This window comes from Pimephales promelas, chromosome 11 (genome assembly GCF_988280905.1).
Source record: "Pimephales promelas chromosome 11, fPimPro1.hap1.1, whole genome shotgun sequence".
NCBI classification, from domain to species: domain Eukaryota; kingdom Metazoa; phylum Chordata; class Actinopteri; order Cypriniformes; family Leuciscidae; genus Pimephales; species Pimephales promelas.
The window spans coordinates 31,821,364-31,845,342 of NC_142779.1; the positions used below are offsets into that span (position 1 = coordinate 31,821,364).

Consider the following 23,979-nt stretch of genomic DNA (forward strand, 5'->3'; position numbering starts at 1 on the left):
TACATTTATGGGTTCAATAAAATACCTTACTCACCTGCTGAGTAATAAAAGCGCCATCATCTCCACGTCGCTTTGACAACATTTCAAACCCCTCAGTTCTCGTCATCTCTGAAAACCCAAGCCAATGTTGATTCTAGTTGTCTGTTCGTGTGAACTTTGGAGATTTAGCTGCTCCATGTCAACCTTTCTCACTCGTTGTGACGACTAACCTCTGTTACATGTGTCAAAGCAGAGCAATTTTTCTCTATTTACGGATATGACGAGACATGCACGCGAGTGTACGCATTTCCCGGGAAAACCATCCCGACCGTATGAAATATAAATAATTATAGGCGTACCATAGTGAATCTGGGTGGGACAATTGGATAAAGAATCAATGATAATGACTATTTATTTTGAACAAAAAGCACATGGCCTACCTTTAAATTGTCAATTTGAGTATGATATAAAAAAAGAACGAGCAACAGCAAAAAAATATAAATCACATTCTTTATTTAAATCAGAATTAGGCAGTTACACTAAAATACAATTAAAAAAAGAGGGGTGAATAAGATCCAGTTACATAAATTGTGATTGGCACTGGACAAGGATATATTTAAAATAGGGCGGTCAAACTATTAATCGCGATTATCCAAAATAAAAGTTTGTGTTTTCATAATATATGTGGGTGCACCGTGTATAATTATTTTATTTATATAAATACACACACATGCTTGTATATATTTAAGAAATATTTTCATGTATATCCTGTGTATAGATTTATATATAATTTAATAATTATTTTTCTTAAATATACATGCATGTGTGTTTATTTCTATATATATATACACAAAATAATTATACACAGTGCACCCACATATATTATGAAACACACAAACTTTTATTTTGGATGCGATTAACCGTTTGACAGCCCTAATTTAAAATATTATTGAACAAATATGTGGTGTCTCTAATATATGCATGAGACAATCTGAGACAGAACAACTACCAATGTTTAAATGTCCATAAACAATCTGTCTGAAACAATATTATCCGTATCAGATTTATTCAATAACATTTCTTAAAAGTAGCATCCCGGCATTATCAATTGAGGGAATAAATTGAAGCGACTGTCTGATTGAGATTTCAGATTTTTTTTAATTTTATTATTATACACAACACTGCATGTGAAAAAAAAAAACTTGAAAACTTGAAAACAAAAGGACAGCTAGAGAATAAAAAAAAAATTCTTAATATATATATATATATATATATATATATATATATATATTTAGATATATATAAGCAACATAAAACTTCAGTTGCAAATATTGAACTTACATTGAAGTGTGCTTAAACTATTTTTAAAGGCAGACAAAGCAAAAAAAAAAAAAAAAAAAATCCCCAAAACTCTCAGTTCAATTTCTCAAAATGCAAAAAACACACTTCGCAGTAACTCGAGTCCCTCTTATTATTCTGGACAAGCACATGACACAGTAACAGGGACACAGCACAGAATGAACAGACAGAAACACAGCTACAGGGCTAAAGCTCCATGACCACACTGGAATTAAAACCACCACAATAAGTTTTGGTTGCTCGGTTTCATTTATCATAACTCTGGCAAAGAAGTCATTTCCCCTGGAAAAAATACATTTTATTTCGATAACGCTTCCTTTTATAGTACAGTACTTACAGGCAGTGTTTCCTCTAGGATTTTTCCAAGCTGTGGGGGCAGGCCCATTTCCCCCGGCGGGGGGGGGGGGGGGGGGGGGTTGGGGGGGGGGCACGCCCCCTTGTCTCCCCAAAGTATTATAATCGATCATGCGCATCCCGTGTGCAGAATGATGCACTTGAAGCAACACCAAGTCACAGCACGCAACGCTTCACATTGAAAAGAACATAGCGAAGGGATTAGATCTATAATATGCTTAGTAGGGCTGGACGATTTGGGGAAAATGTCATATTGGCATTACTGAGGTCAATATTGCAATTGTGATATGCGATTCCGATACAATAAAATGCTTTCATGAGTCCAACTTGCTTGGTTCTAAAGTAAAATGCACACACAGCTTAGTGATCATTCTGTGTATTAATGTTTATTTCTCAACTCAAACTAAAAACAACAACTAAATGATTGATAACACCTATAATGATCAATAAACCAACCAAACCATCATTACAGTGAAAGCTATCAACTTTTTAAAAAAAATTATTAGGCTAAAAATTTTTTTAACAACTTTTAAATTAAGTGAACTTCAAACAATCCCCACATAAACCCATAATAAAAACCATATTTACCTGTGCCCTTCCTGTCTTAACAGGTAGGATACAGAAATTGAATAAAGTTATCAAACAGTCTGCGCTGCATGAAATATAAATTACATATAGAATAATCCTTATTAAAGCTACAAAAGTTCTTTAGTCAAGATCAGTGAGTAATTTTCTAATTTCCCTTTGTTCTTTTAACTTTACTGACAGAACGCTTTATTCGCTGCTGGCGCTTTAAGAGAACCCGTTGCCGAGACGCGGATCTCACATGCGCCTCATAGCACAACTCTTTTCGTCCATAAGACTTTTCTTACGTTATGAAGATACTCGACAAAACGACATTTTGGCATAATTGTGTGTGCTATTGTTCGTTCAAGCTCGAAAGAGAACTGTATTCTGGCACGCGTCAGTGCATGCGCATTATGGCTGCGAGTCTCATTTAGGGCATTCACAGGCAGCTTTTCACTTCTTGTCGTGCAAAATGCGAAAAGGCATTTGCACGAATAAGAGCGGGATCGTGTAACACTAGTCAAAGGATGACAAAAATGAAGAGATGCTGCATAGCCCTATTTGTTTATTTCATATAAAATCGCGGCATTTTGCGTTATATAATTGCATAGGTTTGAGATCGCTATTACGATTGCGATTTGATTAATCGTGCAGCACTAATGCTTAGTGTATTCTATATGCAACAGTTTTTTGAGCCTTTTCTTTTAACAGTTTTAAATTTCAGTGCGCATGAAGAACAATAGCACTCTCTCGACTCTATGCTGTAATCTCACATACACCCGGGAGAAGGGAATGTGAAAGGGCAATAAACTCCACTCCAGCAAGATAAAGTCATTTTATGAAAACCATCTACTTTATTCTTTATCTACAAATAAAGTATAATAATGGGAATATTGACCTTGAAGAGAGTGTCGTCGTGTCGCAAACGAACGCGACGTGCTGTGTGAATTCTGAATGAAGAATGAGGCGAGATGACTTTCCGTTAACTTTAACTTAGCGACTAAAATTACACATTATACAATGACTTTAGAAGTCTTGGAATATAGGGTGAAAACTTGATTGTGCTTTACAAAGTTTGTTATGCCTTTAGTGGGGCTTAACAAAATAACATAATACTATGCAGAATATCGGACGTCACTGAGAAGCTGCAGCCGTGGCGGGAGGATTTTAAGTGTGGCGGCCCGCCACGGGAGAATGAATGTAGAGGAAACACTGCTTACAGGGTACTTACAGTGTACTTACCTAGAAAGTACCGGCAAATATAAGGTAAGTACATGGAACAGGGGTAGGTTCAGGGTTAGTACTAGTTATTACCCAGTAATTGTAGTTACTAAAATAAGTACATAGTATTTACATGGGTAACTGGACTGTAAAAGGAAGCGTTACCTTTATTTCTGCCCTCACATTACAGGCAGACAATAACGCATTTAGCTCCGTCACCGGACTGACGTACAGAACAAACACATCCAGTCGTGAACAGGGCTCATTACAGCTTCTATTAGTCTTTGCAGTAATACAGAAGTGATGATGGTGTGTCTTTCATAACCATTGGTGTTACATATTGCTATTACTCATCACTGATTGGGTCATTCCTGTCACGCGCTACTCTTACTCGGTCACTGAAATGAATATGCTTGTGTTGTAGTTTAAGGAAGCGTTTTGGTAAGAGTTTTTAGAAACACGTTCTAGCTAAGATCAGACACTTAGACTTCCTGAATTTAAAATTAAAACATTATTTAGACATTGGATGGAAATTAAAATGTAAACTTGGCCATTACTCAGAAAGGAACTGACACTTCAGAGTAATTGCTATTTTTTCATAATAACGATAATATTATAATTGATGTAATTTTATCAAATTTATCAGAAACATCACAGAATTCATTGGTAATACTTAAAGAAGCTCGTGCTAGTTTTTCCCACTCAAAGTGTTGGGTTTCATATTTTTGAAAGGTTTAATATTTCATCCAATAGATCAATTTAATGAATCGTTCAAAGGTTTGGTTTTTATATTTTTTTAAAGAAATTAATACTTTTTTTTTTTTTAAGCAATGATGCACAGGTCCAGTACACGAAAAAGATTTCAATAAAAAACATAAAAACGTTTAAACGTTTAAATATGAACCGTTTTCAACATTTATCATGATCGGAAATGTTTACAATGATTTCTGAAGGATCATGTGACAGAAGACTGGAGTAATGATGCTGAAAATTCAGCTTTGCATCACAGGAATAAATTACATTGCATAATATATTCAAATAGAAAACAGTTATGTTAAATTGTAATAATATTTCACAATATTAACTTTAAGTATAATCATTTTTAAAATCACATAAATGCCGCCTGTGCATAAAGTACTTCTTTCAAAAACATAAAAAGATCTAATGGACCTCAAACTGTTGAGCAGTAGCATATATAGATTATTATATAATTAATATATTTTATATTATGTGAAGGGGACAAGAAAATGCACCGCAAAGTAGGAAAGAAGCGATCGGCACTCGTACGTCAGTGCAGTGACAGAAGACCAAATGAAACATAATGCAAAACCTCCTCAGTACCATTCATAATTCAAACCCACAAATCCACACCTGGTCACATGACTGCCTGGAACAGAACAGGCCGAACAAAGGAGATGCACAATAGATGCAGGGGTCGAGGGGGGCGTTTATCCGTGTTTATCTGACGGTGACGCCGAGCTTCTCCAGAACGCGCACGCCCTTTTCCTGATACTCTTCCCGCGTCAGCCAGAAGTTGTCCTTGTCTTTCATGATGTCAGCCAGCACCGCTCCACCCAGGAACACCATGTGCTTGCGGCGGGGAGGGTCCTCGATCCGGATCTTGAATTTCTATGGGGGTATTAAATAGACAGCGTGACGAGAATTTCGGGGGAGTGGAATAGCACGGGCACTGACCCACATACCAGAAAACGCTTTGAATGGATCTCTTTAATGCATATAAAAAGCACACTGTCCGGTTGGGAATCGAGCGGCCAACCCAAATGGGAGAATAATGAGGTGTACGGCGTGTGTGTGGAGCCGTTCTGTGTTCATCCGGCTATAAACGGGTGGCTGAAAGGGTCTCATGGAGGCCTTCACGTTAAGTCGATTGCTTTTTAATTTGCCAGTTTCGGGATAGGCAGACGGACACGTCGCTCGGGCGTATCGGCATGCCATCTGAAATTGATCATCTATATATAGCGGCCTGACATGCGGCCCACTCTGAGGCTCCCCAAAATGCTTTTCCAGGCCAATGGCCAGGTTTTAAATGTGATGGAGCTCAGCTGGGCAGTGTGCGTGTAACTGTGGCGTTCTCAGTCTGTTTAGCGGGACAGGAGCAGGGGACGCAGCGCCACCTGCTGGTGCACAGGAGGCATTACCACACATCTGTGTGCCTTTAAAAAGTTCAAACACTTACTTTTATCCCCGCTAAAGTCTAATGTATCATATTTGATATGTACATTTCTAGCATCTTAAAATTATCAGCATGATTAAACCTGCTGAACATTCTGTTGTACGCAATCTAGTTCTGTTGTCTGACTGATGTAAATGGTCTTTTAGTATAATTGTAAAAAAATGTCGTCGTGATGCACTGTGAATTCTGTACTGATTTGTAATAAGTAGACATGAATAACTTTTATAATATTAGTCATATTTCAAGACTGAAGTTTTCATCCATCAAGCTTTTGAGGAGCATCTATTTGTTCACCTCTCAATCATCATTGTATTGCATGGCATTATATGCTTCGCCCCACAATTAAAACTACATAAAACTAAACATTTAAATACCACCTTACAAAGAAATATTATAAGTTGGGCTGTCAAACGATTACAAATGATACAAAATAATTATACACAGTGCACCCACATATATTATGTAAACACAAACACAAAATTAATCACAATTAATAATTTGACAGCCCTTAATTATTAGGTGATACTTTAGATCTAGAATGACAACTGATATTCATATGCAAGTAGTATGCTATACTGTTATAAAAATCACATTTACATTACAAGCTATTAGAATTTAATCTCACTTTTTGGCCATAGAAATACCAGCAAATGGACCAAATTGCATGTTTTTGCTCAGTTTGGGTCTTTGAGTGTTTTTTCCTACTCAAGTACAAGCTTTGTATTCTCACTAAATCACACTTAAGTAGCCATAAAAGCCCAATATATAAAATATAATACAACACACACACACACACACACACACACACACATACACACATAAAATACTTTATCAAATATTTTAATATTTTATAAATATCTAAAGCTTCTGTTCCGGACTATTATTTTTAATGTAAGTCTTTGCAGAGTGAACTATAAGAACCACTTGATTTGAACGCAGACTCTGTGTCACTATCAAGTTAAGTCATTCACTATATGGTCCAGCCTTATGCCTTGTTCAGATTACACAATTTTTTTTGTCTGTTACGATAGTCACTGTGTCAGATTACGCGATTTTGACTCCTAAAAGCGTGGACAAGACACGTCACACGTTGCTTCCTGACCAGTCATCGCATGCCGCCTTTAATGGCGCGCGTGATGTCATCGAGAAGGCGAAACTAGCGAGTGACTTCCGGAAACGAACGTAAACAAACAATGGATGAAGCGGTGAGTGTTGTATTGGCTGTCCTGTGTTCAGAAAAAAAAGTAAAAAAAGAAAGAAAACCCGACAATGGACACGTTCCTGGATTGCTCAAAGAGGACAGTATTGGCGGTCAATCCTCCAAAGAGAACTTGAGGTAAAATATTGTTTTCTTATATATTTGTACTTTCAGTTTTAACGTTAGCACCATCGTCTCTCTTTCGTTTCGCCATTTTTGAAAGTTGTGTACGGAAAAGCTTGTGCTCCTATTGGTCAACCTCATACATGTGACGGAACCGCCGTGGACGACCGTTAAAAAAATTAAACATGCTAGTCTTTTTGTCGTGAAGCATCGGAGACGCGCCGTAGGTTGTCGCCCACTATGACACACTATACGAGATGATACGATCGAATCTTGCGTCCCGATGCCCGTTGTCGTTTACAAATCCCCACGACACCCTACGTCAAACTGATCGTGCCAAAATCGGGCTAAAATCGTGTAATCTGAACCAGGCATTACTTAAAACTGTCCAAACTGTTACTGCTACTTTTGAACTCATGTTTGATGGATGACACATTTACACATAACTTACCGAGAGCTTGTCGACATCACCCTTCAGTACCCGCTCTAGATAAAGCTGCTTGAGTTCCCTCTCTAGTCGAGAGGGCAGACCAGGGTACATGGTGGATCCTCCCGACAGAACAATGTGTTTATAGAACTCAGCCCTGAGGAAGAGACGGCATGATAAAAACATACAGTGAGGTCCATTGATACTGGAAGGGTGAAGTTACTAGACAAAACCAAGTGTTCGTCTTTAGGTTCTCATGTTATTGCTTGGTTTGTTTATTTTAGTGTCACATTATGATACATAACTTATTGTATATTGAAGGGAGGATCAGATCAGGAACTGTAGGAAGTGCTGGTGGTGTGAAATAAGAGCTCACCTTGTGTCAATGTCTGCCGCGTGAATGGTGTTGAAGAGGAGTTCGGCCACTCCGACTCCTTCCACATTAATGAGATGAGGCTGAAACAGAGCCTCCGGGGCCTCGAACCTCTCGCCTCCAACCTTAATGACCCGGCCATCAGGGAGCTAGAGGCACAGAGAACATACGACCGTTAGGGGTTTAAATAAGGCCACATAAAGAGGGTAGTTGTCACATTGGCATTTTTAACACCGAAACTACACAGCAAACGATGCTTTTCTTACTTAGTATTTTTGTCTTGTTTCTTTGTTCATCAAGAAGGATTTACTAGATAATTAAAATGACACAAGACATTATATCTTGTTTTCTGAAATAAAAAAAATAGTGTTTTTGCTTAAAACAAGCTAAATGATCGTCCAATGGGTGAAAAACAAGCAGGTTTTGCTTGTTTTAAAGGGATAGTCCACTTTTTTTTTTTTTGGAAATAGGCTCATTTTACAAATCCCTGTGTACCGTTTTTGAATCCTTTCAGCCGATCTCCAGATCTGGCGGTACCACTTTTAGCATAGCTTAGCATACATCATTGAAGAGGACAAGACCATTAGCATTTCTCAAAAAAAAAAAAAAAAGACCAAAGTGTTTCGATATTTTTCCTATTTATAACTTGACTCTTCTGTAGCTAGTTACATCGCGAACTAGTAAAATTGTGATCTAGGCTGATATGGCTAGGAACTATACTCTTATTCCTGCGTAATAATCAAGAAACTTTACTGCGTGCAGCAGGTGTAATGATATGACGCAGCGCCTAAAAATAGTCCCCAGGAATTCATACTAAAACACTGCGTACGGACAAAGCTGTAAATGATACACGAAGGATCCCATGCATAATGTGCGTTCTATTATTCATCCGTCTCGGAGATCCGAATCGGACGACAGGCGTTGCCTAGCAACACGCCCCCTTTCCTCGGATTTCATCTCTCGGACGGACAACCGTGAGGACACCGAACAAGAATTCTGTTTCGGAATTCAAGAAATCGGTTGTTGTGAGTGCAATTACTAACGTTGCTAGCGTTTGCTAAACAGAAGATTAACATGAAAAACATTAAATAAAGTGAATATTTTCAAGTTCAATGGCTGCGTTGTGATAAGGTGTAGTCATATTATTATTTTTTTTCATGTAAGTGCCTGGTACTCGGCCAGTGCTACCATTATAACTGCTTTCCGGGTGGCATCCATTTTTTTCTCCGACTCTGACACGCAAAACATAATAGTGTGGACGTGACGTCAAATCCGAGGTCCGAGTCGGTTCGTTGGCTATAATAGAACGCACCAATAGTCTCTTGTACATCCCAATTAACGTAAAATTGAGCGCACATGCACGAGCACAACAACCCACCCAGTCTCCTCCCTCAATTAAATACATTTAAATATGGTAATTAGTCCAATTTGGCAAAAGAAACCTGCAAGAACATGGCTAAAGCCAACAAGAAACAAAATTTCACTGAAAATGTCTTCTATGTGAATATATGTTAAAGTGTAATTTATTCCTGTGATTAAAGCTGAATTTTCAGGATCAATACTCCAGTCTTTAGTGTCACATGATCCTCCAGAAATCACGAATATGATGATTTGATGATCGAGAAACATTTATGATTATTATCAGTGCTGAAAACAGCTGTGCTTCTGCTTCATATTTTCATGGAAACCGTGATTTAGTATTTTCAGGATTCTTCAATGAATAAAAACTTAAATCAAACACAGAAATCTTATAATCTTTTGTAACATTATAAATGCATTTACTGTCACTTTTAAACAAATTCAAAGTGTCCTTGCGTCCGTTTTTATGTCCTTGCTTTATTGCCTCTGAGTCGCCAACGGACAAAAATCAAGGCAAATGTACGTACGCCAGACATGAAGTTTACTTGGAGGAACGCACATTCTTACGTTAATTTCACGGTTAGTACATCTGGCCGTGAAGTGAAAACTGGCGTACGCCGGGTTTTTGTACGTACGTAGTGTTGATGCATACTGTAAAGCCCCAGCTCGATGACTTCCAACGTGACAGAGACTAAGTGTGTGTAGTTATGTTGACGGAAGGTAGACTATTTTCAGGCGCTGTGTCATATCATTGCGCCTGCTGCACTCAAGGTACGGCAGTAAAGATTATTACGCAGGAATGAGAGTATAGTTCCTAGCCATATCAGCCTAGAAAATCACAACTTTACATTTTCCGTCGGTCCAAGTTTTAAATAGGAAAAAATATCGAATTATTTTTCATTTAAATTCATAAATTAAATTTTTAAAATTTAATAAATGGTTATTTTTTTTACAAATGCTAATTAGAGCCCGACCGGTAAAGAATTTTGAAGGCCGGTACCGATATTTTTTGCTTTTAAAATCCGATATTCCGATATATCGGCCGATATTTTTTTATTTTTTTATTTCAGAAACGCGCAACAAAACATTAACAGATTTCCCTAACATTAGTTATTTGTAGTTATTTATGAGTTTTAACTAAAATAATATGTAATATGATAAAGCATTTTAAAAAGAAACGTGTTTCTTTTATTGTCACAACAGAACAGACTGATGATATTGGCATTAGCTTTATGGTTAGCTAGTCTATGAGTGTTTAGCTTGCCAACAGGAACGTTGTAGAGTGCCCTCTGGTGGACAAACTATACAACTCCAACACTCATGACATGGTTCAAGCGTGTTTCGTCCGTTTTTATTTTATTTTTGAAATATTCATTTATCGGCCATTATAACTGCCGATACCGATAGTTTGGAAAATGCCTAATATCGGCCTACCGATATATCGGTCTGGTTTTAATGCTAATGGTCTTGTCCACTTCAATGATGAATGCTAAGCTATGCTAAAAGTGGTACCGCCAGAAACGGAGATCGGCTGAATGGATTCAAAAAACGTGAAAACTCAACAGTTTAACTCTGGGGGAGTTGTAAAAATGAGCCTATTTCCAAAAGTGGTGTATCCCTTTAAGCAAAAACTCACCTTGTTTTCTGAAGAAAGTATCGCATCATTTTACTTCTCAAGTAAATCCTTCTTGATTTAAGAATTTTTAGATAATTGCACTGGAAACAAGACAAAAATACTATCTATCTACACACACACACACACACACACACACACACATATATATATTTATAGTCATTTATCTAGTAGTCATTTCATATCAGCAGCAAAAGCATCACAAATATTGAGTGATTTTAATATATGTATATACGTATACATATATTAAATTGTAATATATATTTTAATATAAGTATATACGTATACCTCAGCAGCATATGTATATGCTGCTGATATAAAATGACAACTTCCCTAAAGATGTTATTAGACAAGATGTGTGATCCTTCCTGTTTTTGCATCTTAGAGTTGGGGTTAAAACAAAGCTTACACAGCCCTAACATTATTAAACGTTATTAAACTGTCTCCAGCGGCAACAGGACTGCAAGTGTATATGTTTTATGATAAGTAACCTGGCTGATAAATACTGTGGTATATAACCACTCCTCGTGTCAACATCCAACTGCTTTCTTATCACATGCCCCACACTACTTCAAATTGGCCTTGATAATAAGATGTTCCTGTTAGACTGAGCAAAGTCTCAGGTCTGAAGGGTAACCCACAGCGAGCCTAACTGTGATGACTAATGAGAAAATGGCGACAGGGTGCGTGGGAGTATATAAAGAGCCCATTGAGGACTGTCCGCAGGTCGGAAATGCAGTGTTTCCCAGCTGGGGAAGGATTGTGGCCACGCAGGAAATGATGTTACATGCTGGTTAAGCAACTTCAACACCACACAGCCTTCCTTGTTTCAAAACTTGTTCTTTTGATTCTCTTTTTTGAATGCCCTCTAAAAGAAAAAGTTCAGAAATTAAATCAAAAGAAAAATACCACACCCATACCTACAAACTGAAAGAAAAGAAGGAACTTAGCCCAGTTTATGTGACCAACTGGTGCCCCCTTGAGGCCACTCTGCTTAATTACACATCCAGCAGCCAATCAGAATCCAGCAGTGTGTGGCGTCTCACAGACAGGATGTCAAAGTGTAGACTGAAGAATTTCCCTGCTGCTAAATCCAATCCAAAGAGCATGTCGCCATGGAAACGCAGAACACTTGCGTGTCCCAGAGGGAAATCTGTGAAACCACATACTAAAAACCCCAGCCAGAAAAACGTCTGCCTCACAAACTGTAACTTTCGAACATCTCAGCAAGAAGGATACTTTCACGCTGCAGGCTGTTAACACCTTTTCAGAATTCAACCTTGCGTTAAAATGGTTCATGAAATTCTTCCCAAGCACATAAAACTGACCGTGTAGGTCTCCACCAATACGGTGGTCTCCAGGGCGAGCTTCTGTTCCTGCTCGATGTTGTATCCCACGTAGCAGAGATTCTCCTTCATCATGCGCACCGTCTCGAAGTCTGCCGAATGGTTGAAGGCGTAACCTCGCAGCAAGAGCAACTGTGTGATAACAAACAAGTCAGAATGTAAGTCACGTTTTCCTTATCATCTGATGCGACTCGCGACGTTTTCCAAAGAGGGGCTCTGAACGCGTTCAAGAACCAAGGACCAAAAACAAAATCTTGAATCATTCTGAACATAAATGCATATTCAGGGTTCCAGACTGCGACCAAATTGGTCGCATATGCAACCATTTTTTGAGAATGTGCAAGTTAAAATTGTGCGAGTTAAAATTGACGCTCGCACAACAGATCGCCGTTGTATCAGCTGCTGCAGTCCGTAACTTATATTCAAAATGAACGAGTAGGCTACATTATTAAAGGATAATTCCGGTATTAAACACCTTGAGTCTATTTTGGAGTTTGTTTTGAGCAGAGCAACTGTGCTCCCGGACTTTTTTTACGGTGCGATAGACACCGTGTTCCAGACAGCCTCCTGGTTGTTGCCATCAAGTGGTCTGGAGTGGCATAACGCTTCAGACTCAAATATCGAACGCAAATTTATACGCGGTTGCGAGTTATCTGAATAAATAATTCCACAATAGCAAACAACACAGATTGAAAGCATACATTGCGCCGATATATTTGTTTTTAATCATCAAGGAACACCAACCACTCGGTGAGTTGCACAGGTTTGACAATGAACGTTAAGGGTTGTTTTAAGGACATGTTTGTGCATGCTCATAGACAGCCAGTCTAAAGCCGTCACAGGCGAACAATGAACCTTTGGTCTAATAAAACATCGGTACATAGTCAACCGTTCTCTGAGATTTGTTTTTATGATAATCGAATGTAAAGAGTTTTATCTCTAAAAACTGTTTAGCGTATAATGCTAGTACTGGGGGCATTGACTAAGTAAAAAGAAATCGCTAGTTTATACCACTAACAAGGCTCAAAATAGCCCCACACTAACACAGTAACATAATGAGGCTCCATACATGCAAACCGAAGCATTGAGAACTTTGTAAGTGTACAGACCGTTTAATAAGAAGATACTTTATGAAGACAGTTCACTTCGCGAATACAGACAGGAGCCATCTTAGAAAATAGTCTCGATAAGTCGATCCCCGAACGCCGTTTATACAGTTCAGAAGTTCGTTGAACTTCATACAGTTCAGATCACTCAGCACGACCTTCGTGGTTTGACTTATCAAGACTATTTTTTAAGATGGCTCCTGTCTGTATACGCGAAGTGAACTGTCTTCATAAAGTATCTTCTTATTAAACGGTCTGTACACTTACAAAGTTCTCAATGCTTCGTTTTGCATGTATGGAGCTTCATTATGTTACTGTGTTAGTGTGGGGCTATTTTGAGCTTTGTTAGTGATATAAACTAGCCATTTCTTTTTACTTAGTCAATGCCCCCATTACTAGCATTATACGCTAAACAGTTTTTAGAGATAAAACTCTTTACATTCGATTATCATGAAAACAAATCTCAGAGAAGGGTTGACTATGTACCGATGTTTTATTAGACCAAAGGTTCATTGTTCGCCGGAGTTCTCCTTTAACAAAGGTTATCATGAGGATTGTAGATGTCTTAACAAATGTTAGTAGACCGGGATTTTAAAACGAGCCGTTCATTCATAAATACACAAGATCGCTGTGAAGATACAGACCGGAAGGCAAAGGACAACGAGCGCAGCGCTGAACAGGGGCGGAGCTACATAAGGTCAACAGGCAAAAAAAGTCAAAAACATTATTAACTGGTATTTTTTCTGATCAAAACCTTTTCGGAACGGTAATGTATTATAAGATACTGACCGATTGATTCTCACCCAGTGTTTAAGTCTTGTTCCAAAGTGACTTAAATAACGTCAAACACACAAAACATGCACATGGATTAATGCTGAATGAGAGAGGTAATTTATTAATTTCTACATTAATTTCACACACACTGTTCTTTTAGTTTAGCTTTAAATAAATTCATTTAGGAATGGCGTTTATAATTAATGCCACTATAAATGATATTTGTTTTATTTCTCATTCTTCAAAATACAGTTCAGTTTAAAGGATGTGTCGAGGAGTGGCGGGAACTATTAAAAACATGCTTCGTTTGAATGGCCCTTAGACTCTGTAGTTTTGCTTTAACATGTTATTAGGGAAATTTAGGGAATCGTGGGACATCTGAGCTCTTTCGAGTTAAATGAGGAAGTGAAATGACATCACATTATTTTAACCAACATGTTGAAGCTGAAGTAAAGTTAAACATTTCATACCTTAATGAGATAGCGTGTAATATCTCGTCCCGCAATGTCCAGTCTCCTGGTGAGATGGGGCAGAGAGAAGCCCTCGTACACGGGACAAATGTGGGTTACTCCATCGCCCGAGTCCACCACCACCCCTGTCAAAAGGCCTGGGTGTAGCACAACAGACAAATATTGATAGAATGTCCGAAACAGCGACGCACTGATTGCAATAAAATGTTTTCCAATTCAACTTTGAGCAATGACGTTGTGTACAAGTTTAATACAGTGCATAGGATAACTCACCTTGAGCATAAAGTGTAAGCACAGCCTGGATGGCGATGTAAACCCCTGCAAACTGGTACGTCTCAAACATGACCTAAAGGCAGTGGAACAAACAAAGAAAAATTAAACCGTGATATATTTATTCATTTATTTTTAGCGATCTCGAAACATTTTCGGGCAGACTCATCACGGAGACTCACTAGTAGCCTAGACTTGTTGTTTAACTCCTGCGCTCTGTTACCTGTAGGCGTGGCCTCCTAGGGCAGCGAAGCAAGTGCATTCTGGGAGTTGTTGTCTTTCATCCACATAAGCCAAAAATACATTTTCTGGCTTTTCTCAGTCTAGAAATCTCCAAATTCAAAACTAATTTCACATTTCTTCTACATAAATGACCCATTTTAAATACACGTTCATCTTTCCAGAGGTGAAGTATCCCTTTAACAGCATTTATTTGAAATAGAAATGTAACAAACGTAAAAATGTTGACTTAAAATTACAGGAGTGTATATTCATAATCAAGGGCATCAAAACTCTTATAAAATACGACCTTTTCAGCATTTTAAGTGATGTTCTGATAAACATTTTTCTGTGCATGTTTTCACACACAATTTTTGGATATATTTAACAATAAAAGTATTCTCATGAACTCTAAGAGTAATAATAAACTTTAAGAACAAGAATTACAGCAATATAATCACTCATATTAGGGGGGTGGGTAGGCTTCAAGCGTCTTAATGGAAAGAATATTAGTTGTTGTCTTTGGATTACGGCGTGAAATGTGACTTCACACGAATGGTCTGACAACACACCTCTATGATCTTCTCGCGGTTCTTGGTCGGGTTCATGGGAGGTTCTGTGAGGAGGATCTTGCAGTTGCGCGATTCGATATTGAGCTTCTCCGGGCCGAAGGTGTAATCCCATAAGTGCTTCATATCATCCCAGTTCCTGACGATGCCGTTCTCCATTGGATAGTTCACCTCCAGCATTGAGCGCAGTTCACTCGCTTCATCTCCCACCATCAGATCCTGAGTAATCAGAAGACAAAGGTTAGAAACACCATCTCGGCTCATAGCTATGATGACGAAACCTGTCAAAAACACTTCAATGTGACAGCTCAGCATCAGCATTTCCACAACAGATGCACGACACCGGGAATCTCATGTCCCAGAGCTAATCCACTTTGGTGCAGTTAGTGTTTGGGTCACGAGGAAGCCTTTGTTACGGCTCAAGCTCACGCTGGGATGAGATGGGCATACGGACAGATGTTGTCCTCGTTCACCAGCATGCACAGAACAGCAGATCTCCATGCACAACAACATATTTGTAATTTGCTTTGACCACCCTTTACCCCAGATAAACCCTCACATGTTTAGCACTGGCTTTAAAGGGGTCATGAATTTAATGTTTTTCTATTTTATAATGTTTCCTGGGGTGCACTTTTAATGTTAGTATGATTTTAATATAAAAAATGGTCATAATTTTGAAATAAAAAGCATTTTTCCTCGCCTGATTTTAGCCTCTGATTTGAATGCTCTGTTTGAAGGGGCGTGTCTGTGTGAGACTCCAGTGTATACGCCCATTGCTGTGATTGGCTAAAGTGAGACTCCAGTGTATACGCCCACTGCTGTGATTGGCTAAAGTGAGACTCCAGTGTATATGCCCACTGCTGTGATTGGCTAAAGTGAGACTCCAGTGTATACGCCCACTGCTGTGATTGGCTAAAGTGAGACTCCAGTGTATACGCCCACTGCTGTGATTGGCTAACGTGAGACTCCAGTGTATACGCCCACTGCTGTGATTGGCTAAAGTGAGACTCCAGTGTATACGCCCACTGCTGTGATTGGCTAAAGTGAGACTCCAGTGTATACGCCCACTGCTGTGATTGGCTAAAGTGAGACTCCAGTGTATACGCCCACTGCTGTGATTGGCTAAAGTGAGACTCCAGTGTATGCCACTGGAGTGATTGGCTAAAGTGAGACTCCAGTGTATACGCCCACTACTGTGATTGGCTAAAGTGAGACTCCAGTGTATACGCCCACTACTGTGATTGGCTAAAGTGAGACTCCAGTGTATACGCCCACTACTGTGATTGGCTAAAGTGAGACTCCAGTGTATACGCCCACTACTGTGATTGGCTAAAGTGAGACTCCAGTGTATGCCACTGGATTGATTGGCTAAAGTGAGACTCCAGTGTATACGTCCACTGCTGTGATTGGCTAAAGTGAGACTCCAGTGTATACGCCCACTGCTGTGATTGGCTAAAGTGAGACTCAAGTGTATACGTCCACTGCTGTGATTGGCTAAAGTGAGACTCCAGTGTATACGCCAACTGCTGTGATTGGCTAACTTAAGTAAACTCTCTCGAAAACATATAAAACGTTTTTAATAGCTATCGAGATTAACGGATTGTGAAAAGGGGAGTGTCTTTTTTTTTTAAATCGCTATTTATATATAATTTAATCACAATTTAAAGAACATTATTTAATGCTACTAAAGACAAACAAAGTGAAGTTGATCATTTAATCACTGGCTTGATTTACTGATGCATACGTAACGTTTGTGACGTTGCTGGCAGATCCATATCGTAAAGGTCTGTTTGCAAAGCCTGCGCTGAAATTGCGACTGAATTAGCAAATAATTCACAGAGAAATGCACCGAATACAAACAAATAATGCCTTCCTGAGACATTCACAAAGTAAAAAACACATTCCTTGTATTAGGGTCCATCGGAAGGTAATGATATTGATCCTGTGTCGATCTTTTCTCATTCTCATGTCACTATTCACTAACGCTCCAGTGGGCGGCACCAAAGACGCATTGATTTAGACGTAGGCGTTGATATTCTTCTGCAAAGGCGGTCTTGCGTTGCCCTATGATGTCAGAATTCCACACTTTTTAGACCATATCGTTTTCTAGTCTTGGTTTAAATAAAAGATGTTTTTGGAATAAGATGATATTTTTATAGTCAAAGGAAATTTGAATTCTCAGTTCATGACCCCTTTAATACCCGTTCACACCAAATATGATAAGTTTTATTAATCGATCTAATTCAATGAGAATAGAGAAGTCCACACCATAACTATAATGATTGTTCTTTAACCCTAATTGATGGAGTGTGTAGCTTTGAATTTCTTCAACAACCATCTAAGAAGACACACCATGGCTATATTCCAGTAGACTTTACAGAGAGCTTGACTCTTGCAAAAATGTATGCACCTCTTATTGGAAATAACAACATCACAACATTGATTTCCATCAATGTTTGGTCAAGATCATGTATTGTCAATGCAAGAGTCCTGTACTCTGTAATATCCAAACAAAAATGATTCGTGTTGCTCCCTCACAACCTTTCTTTCACAATTTGGGCATGATGAATCTTGATGAATCTGGAATATGGTCAGGATGTGTCTTCATACATGGTTGTTTAAGAAATGAAAAGCTACACACTCCATCAATTACGGTTAGAAGAACTGTTGCCAAACATACAACATGCTAGAAACACAATCACTCCAATAATGATCCAGTCATAGACTCTATTTAAATTATTTAAATCCAAAGAGTGACTTTTTTTATATATACGGTTTGGTAATAGAGATGCTTGTCTGAGAGAACATCTCTAATAACTAGGAAGGAGTATTGAATGAATCACTGAATGTTAATTGTATGGATTATCACGTCGTGCACGGGTACAGTGTGTTCTTTGGCACCGGCACAGGATGTGTCTGGTAGTGCCATGTGTTTTCAATGGAGCCCCGCTGTCCTTAAATTTCATCTGTCTGACTAACTTCCTGGGTACAGCACACTTTCAGCAACATTGTGTTCATCTGAAAAGGCATATTCAGGGTTGTCTAGAAGTGTTTTGAAAAAAAGGAGCACTGTGTGTACAATATCTTGTGAACACTGCTACCAATGCATCTTTTGTGACACGTCAGAATCTATTTAGAGCTTATTGGTTTTCTTCTAGTTCCTCAAACATTATTCAAGAGGCCAGGGGACATTGAACAGACAGACAGGATGATGGGCAGCTACAAAAAGCGCAGAGACATCAACATTTCCCTCCATCTTGAGGCCGACTTCTGCTAAATCTATTTCGGACCGGAGAAGGAAATTAAGCTATAATGTCTGATGGGGATATGAATAGTTGCCAAGTTCTGTCAAAGACATTTGCAGCTTTGAAGCAGAAGACAAAGTGCAGGGTAAGAGCACTTGCACTGTGGCAATTTAGATCATACAATACAAAATATAAAGGGCTGGGCGATACATAGAATCCTACTCACAATATATTGTGCAATGATCTAGAAAATTGCAGTTTCTTTTACTGAAGTTTATAAGGAATGAGAAACTGTACAAAATAAATCAAGAATAACAAGAAATCAGAGATCAATAATCTGCAACACCACTGTAATACTGCATGGTGCAACACACTTTCCTCAGCAGGCGATAAGTGTTAAACAGAGCAAACGTCGTCGGGCTTTCACTTACCATTTTTTTGGTATTCTACTTTACCATGTGAAGAACAAGAAGGAAAGAGTGTAAGTATTAAAAGAAGGACAACATGCTTTATTTAAAGTCCCCCTGTGGTGAAAATCAAGTTTTTAATATTGTTTATATGTCTATGTGGTGTTTTTAATATGATTTCTGACAAACCATGTGCAAATTCATAAGTCAACATCATTGCTGAGTATTTTCTCTGTAAAACAGTGAACCAAAGACAGTCTCAAAAAAGACAGTGTTTCTGACATCACAAAATACCTTGAAGTCAATGACATCAACGTGCTTAGTAGGGTTGGGTATCGTTTGAATTTGAACGATTCTGATTCCGATTCCGATTCCTTGTTTCGATTCCGGTTCCTAACGATTCTCGATTCCGATTCTTTTAAGAGGCAGGGTCAAAAAAGTTTAGCTAACCTTGCTAACCAACGGCCTTTCTGAAGGAAATAATCCTTTCTGAAGGAAATACTCCTCCTTCTGTAAAAATACTCCTTTTGTCACAAATTTTGCATTTTGCCGAGATTTCGTTATTTTTAGAAAAGTGAAGCCACACTTTGGACCGCCGACGTAAGCTACTCATGTTCGACTCGCGCGGTTATGCCAACACTTCCGGTAGACGCTTCTTCGTTGGTGGTGTTCAGCGGTTTCTTCTTCCGCTCGGCGGACTGTGAATATTGAAACTAGGAATCGAAATTTTAACTTTTGAACGATTCCGGGAAAAACGAAAAGTTAGTCCCGATTCCAATCGATACTCGATTCTCGATACCCAACCCTAGTGCTTAGCATATCATTAACAGCAAACTAGACGGGGAGTCTTGAGAGATGCAAGGTTATTGCATTATATTTTACTGTTGATATGAAAATTTGAGTAGATTTGGCAATATAGAGGGTATATGATGCAGGTGTATTACGATGTTATGACAAACTATATGCCTTGACTACAGGGGGACTTTAAAACAACCAAGCTGAAAGTTTTGAACATTACTTTTGAGTATTCTTCAATACAGAGTATTCTCCAACAAACTCCAAATTGATGGTATGACCAGGCAGCGAGTAGCCGGAGTGTGTGGACCTCACCTTAATCTCAATGTTGCCCACTTTAGTTGAGGATCGGATGATTGGCCGGCCCACCAGTGCTGGGAAGATGTGCTCTGGGAAGTTGGATCCGGCATAACCACATTTGACAAACTAAAGGATTCAGAGAGAGAGAGAGAGAGAGAGAGAGAGAGAAAAGTAATGAAGAATACTGTGTTTATCCTCTACTTGTTAAAACAGGAGAGACAACAAGATAGCAAAACAAAACTGCATGTGATGCCTTTAACACAGCTTGATGATTAGCCGTTGTTATGGTTCGCATTTTCGCTTTAAAACAAATAAATAAAATCTTTGCACAGCCCATATATATATATATATATATATATATAAACACATAATCTATATTATATATAAATATAACATTTTAAATACGAATAACACATTTTCATAAATATATACATGCATGTGTGTGTATTTATATATACAAAATTATTATGCACAGCACACACAAATATATTATGCAAACACAAACTTTTATTTTGGATGCAATTAATCGCAATTAAAGTCCTAATATATATATATATAACATTTTTGCATTTAACCTCTGCACCTGCTGATCATAAAAATGACAATTATTATTATTAGTCACTACAATATTTGACCAACTAGGTTTTTGTGATCACTGGATAAAAGTATCAATTTCATAGAAATTGCACTTAAAAATAGCAATTTCTAGCAATTCTACAGATGAGCATAATTAGAAAAACTATATTTAATTTTATAGAATTTGTGCTGAATTTCCAATGACAAAAGGCCTGGTTATAATGGCTTTTAAAATGCTCCAAAACACATATGTTTTTTAGAACATTATGCAAGATGTAAACAACACTGGTCCAGAAGCACTTCCTGTTTCAGTTTTTTAACACTACATAAAAGCTGGGATAAAATACAACCAACAGAACATATAAAGCTGAATCAAAAATTTAAACAAACACCTTTAAGATGTTTTCTTTACGTGTTAAATAAAGAAAACAGTTACAAATTGAAACAGGAAGTGTTTCTGGACCAGTGTTGTTTACATCTTGCAAAATGGTCTATAAAATACTGCAACAGAGAGCCACAAGGACGACATAAGTTTGTAGGCCAATCAGGACGTTAGTATCACACTGGTTCCCTCCATTGCATTTTTCCATTGGTTAACCAACAAAAATGTATGATTCTTCATGTTTGTTCATCACGATAATCTTCAGAAATAAACACAACTTTTATGATCCAAATGCAATCACCAGAATTAAAATCCAAAGCTAAAGAAGAACTACGCCACAGAAACATGATTTCAACATCAGCATTGTTGTTTCCTAATAATCTTTCAATCAAAAACTAAACAGTTTGATGTGATGACATTTAATGTCCTGACGTCCTCTGTATCCTAGATACTATGTATACGTAGATCGATGCCACATTCGAAAGCTGCATTCGAAAGCTGTGTGTTAACGTTCACAACTGTGAGAATGTGTTGGTTTGTGTTTTTATATGTATTAACTCAATATTAGGATTTTATACTTTGGTAACTTGCTATTGTCATGTTATTTTGTCATTGTTGTATTGTGTTAGTTTAGCAAAATGATCTGCTAAAGTTTGTTGAAGATATAAAGAATCATACAAGTGTCTAACTGTTGCATATATGTGTGTGTGTGTGTGTGTGTCTTGTCGTTCCATTTAGCCACTTGTTAGCAATTGCTTTCCACAAGAAACATACAAATGACCACAGATTCTTCAAAATAATATATTTTGTGTTCAAAAGAAGAAAGAAACTCATACAGGTTTGGAGCAACATGAGGGTGAGTAAATGATTACAGATTTTTTTTTTTTTTTTTTTTTTTGGGTGAACTATCTCTTTAATTGTTTTCTTCTTTTTTTTTCATTCATCATTCAGGCTCACCAACAAATGAGCTGGGCATCTGCTCTGTGAATCACCACCAACAAATATGTTTGCATAAAACTCAATAAAAATGTCACTTGTTTCTATGCACGATAACACAATTCCAAAAATGGTCTGAACGCTTTCAGGCTCATTTATTGGTCAACTAACTCTGCTTTCTCTGTGCAAGCTGTGGTTTTAACAGGTGACATCACTTCCTTCTGAATCATCCTGGCTCTTTATTTCATTGGCCGTCTGGGCCCAACCACTTTTAGTATTTACTGAAAATACACTTCTTAAATATTCCTTGATCACATTATCCCCAGATCTCACTGTTTGCATTCTGATCACGTCACTCACTAGCCAACTATGACGTCAAAATATGTGACCACGCCCCCAAATCCCAGGATAAATTATTTATATCAGGCATCAATTGCATTATGTATGATGTCTTCATTTTATGATCAACCAATACAGATCTTCCCCAACAATAGTGAAACTCGATTTAACTTACACAGCTAATTTATACACCGAAAAGCGCGAGAGGAAGTAACATCACCCGGTGCTTGCAACATGCAAAACGTTATCAAAGCAAGTGGATGATCCATTAAAGGCAACATTCATAATGGATGGGGACAGCATGTTTTAACTGTAGCCATTCTTGTAAAGCAAAATGAATCGTATTATTATAGCAATGAATGACAGGAGCAAGCTAGCAGGCTGAGATAACGCTGCTAGCTGCAAGATTAAGCCCTCGGGGTTTCCGATCATGCAACCGACCCATAATCAAAAAAAAAAAAAAAAAAAAAAAAAACTCAATTATTATTTGTGTGCCGTTGTGTTTATGTTATTATGTATGTAGCGATTTATCAGGATCATATACCCAAATCAATCCACATTTCACAGCAACTGTGCTGCTAGCATCTAGTGCGGATTCATTGTAATGAGCTGGTTTAATCTTAAATATGAGAAATAAAGAACACGAATCGCTTTACAGTCGGATAACACCGAGTTTTCGGCAGAGATGAATATAAGGGCAGCTGTCACACATTCCTTATATATGCGCTAAGCATTCAGGACTTCCTGTTAGGGGTCTGTCTTCCTCACTCTCATTTAACTTTAGCCAAAAGCTTAACGAGCCAAAAAATAAATGACAGGTGTTAGAGTTGCGAACGTACCCCTGTTCCGTTATCACAAACCACCACTTTTCTTCCTTGGCTGTCCATCTTTCAAAGCACCGGAGCCGTCAGAGGCAGCCGAAGTTTCTGAAGAAAGTGCCCGTGCTTCAAGCACTCAGCAGCAGCCGCTTTCACTTCCTGTTCCTGACACTCGCGCGAGCAGATCAGCCTTGTTTTTTTTTCCTCCAATGCCCCGCCTCCTGCGTCCTGATTGGCTACTAAGACTTTCCAAGCGGTCTGCGATTGGACAGCTGATGTGTCATTCATTTAGCGTTACCTGAAGTAAACACATATTCTACTCGATGTATTTTCACTTCCCCACAATTCTTACCTTGAAACAATACCACATTTGTTTTTTGAATGTGATTATGTAAAGGAGTTTTGGAAAAGAGTAGCCTGGCTTATTTTTTCTGCTTATTACAAACTCTTTACTTTTGAGGTTATTAATGTGTTGTTTTTGACTTGGGACTCGGGGTCAAAGGAGATGGATGACAGATTAAAGCTGCTTACTTTATGCGGTGAATTTCATCTTCATAAATGTAAAGTAACTGAATCTAAGCCCAACTTTCAACTTTTTTGTGTTGATTTAAAATTATTTTACGACTCTCTTTGTTTATCA

The 23,979-nt window shown here is 38.2% G+C and overlaps 1 protein-coding gene and 1 long non-coding RNA gene across 2 annotated transcripts; one reads left to right on the top strand and one right to left on the bottom strand.

Moving 5' to 3' along the window:
* Positions 1–1,262: 1,262 nt before the first annotated feature.
* LOC148977232 (uncharacterized) lies at positions 1,263–4,304 on the top strand. The gene is made up of 2 exons (XR_016145608.1): positions 1,263–1,677; positions 3,482–4,304. It is a non-coding gene; the product is annotated as an uncharacterized LOC148977232 (long non-coding RNA).
* Positions 4,189–23,519, bottom strand: actr2b (actin related protein 2b). Its single transcript, XM_089117308.1, has 9 exons — positions 23,361–23,519; positions 20,304–20,414; positions 15,545–15,760; positions 14,757–14,829; positions 14,484–14,620; positions 12,116–12,265; positions 7,799–7,944; positions 7,447–7,579; positions 4,189–5,109 (listed from the first exon to the last, which is right to left on the bottom strand). The coding sequence occupies exons 1-9, from the start codon at positions 23,406–23,408 to the stop codon at positions 4,939–4,941; spliced, it is 1,185 nt and encodes a 394-aa protein (XP_088973434.1). The 5' UTR covers positions 23,409–23,519; the 3' UTR covers positions 4,189–4,938.
* Between the last annotated feature and the right edge of the window lie 460 nt (positions 23,520–23,979).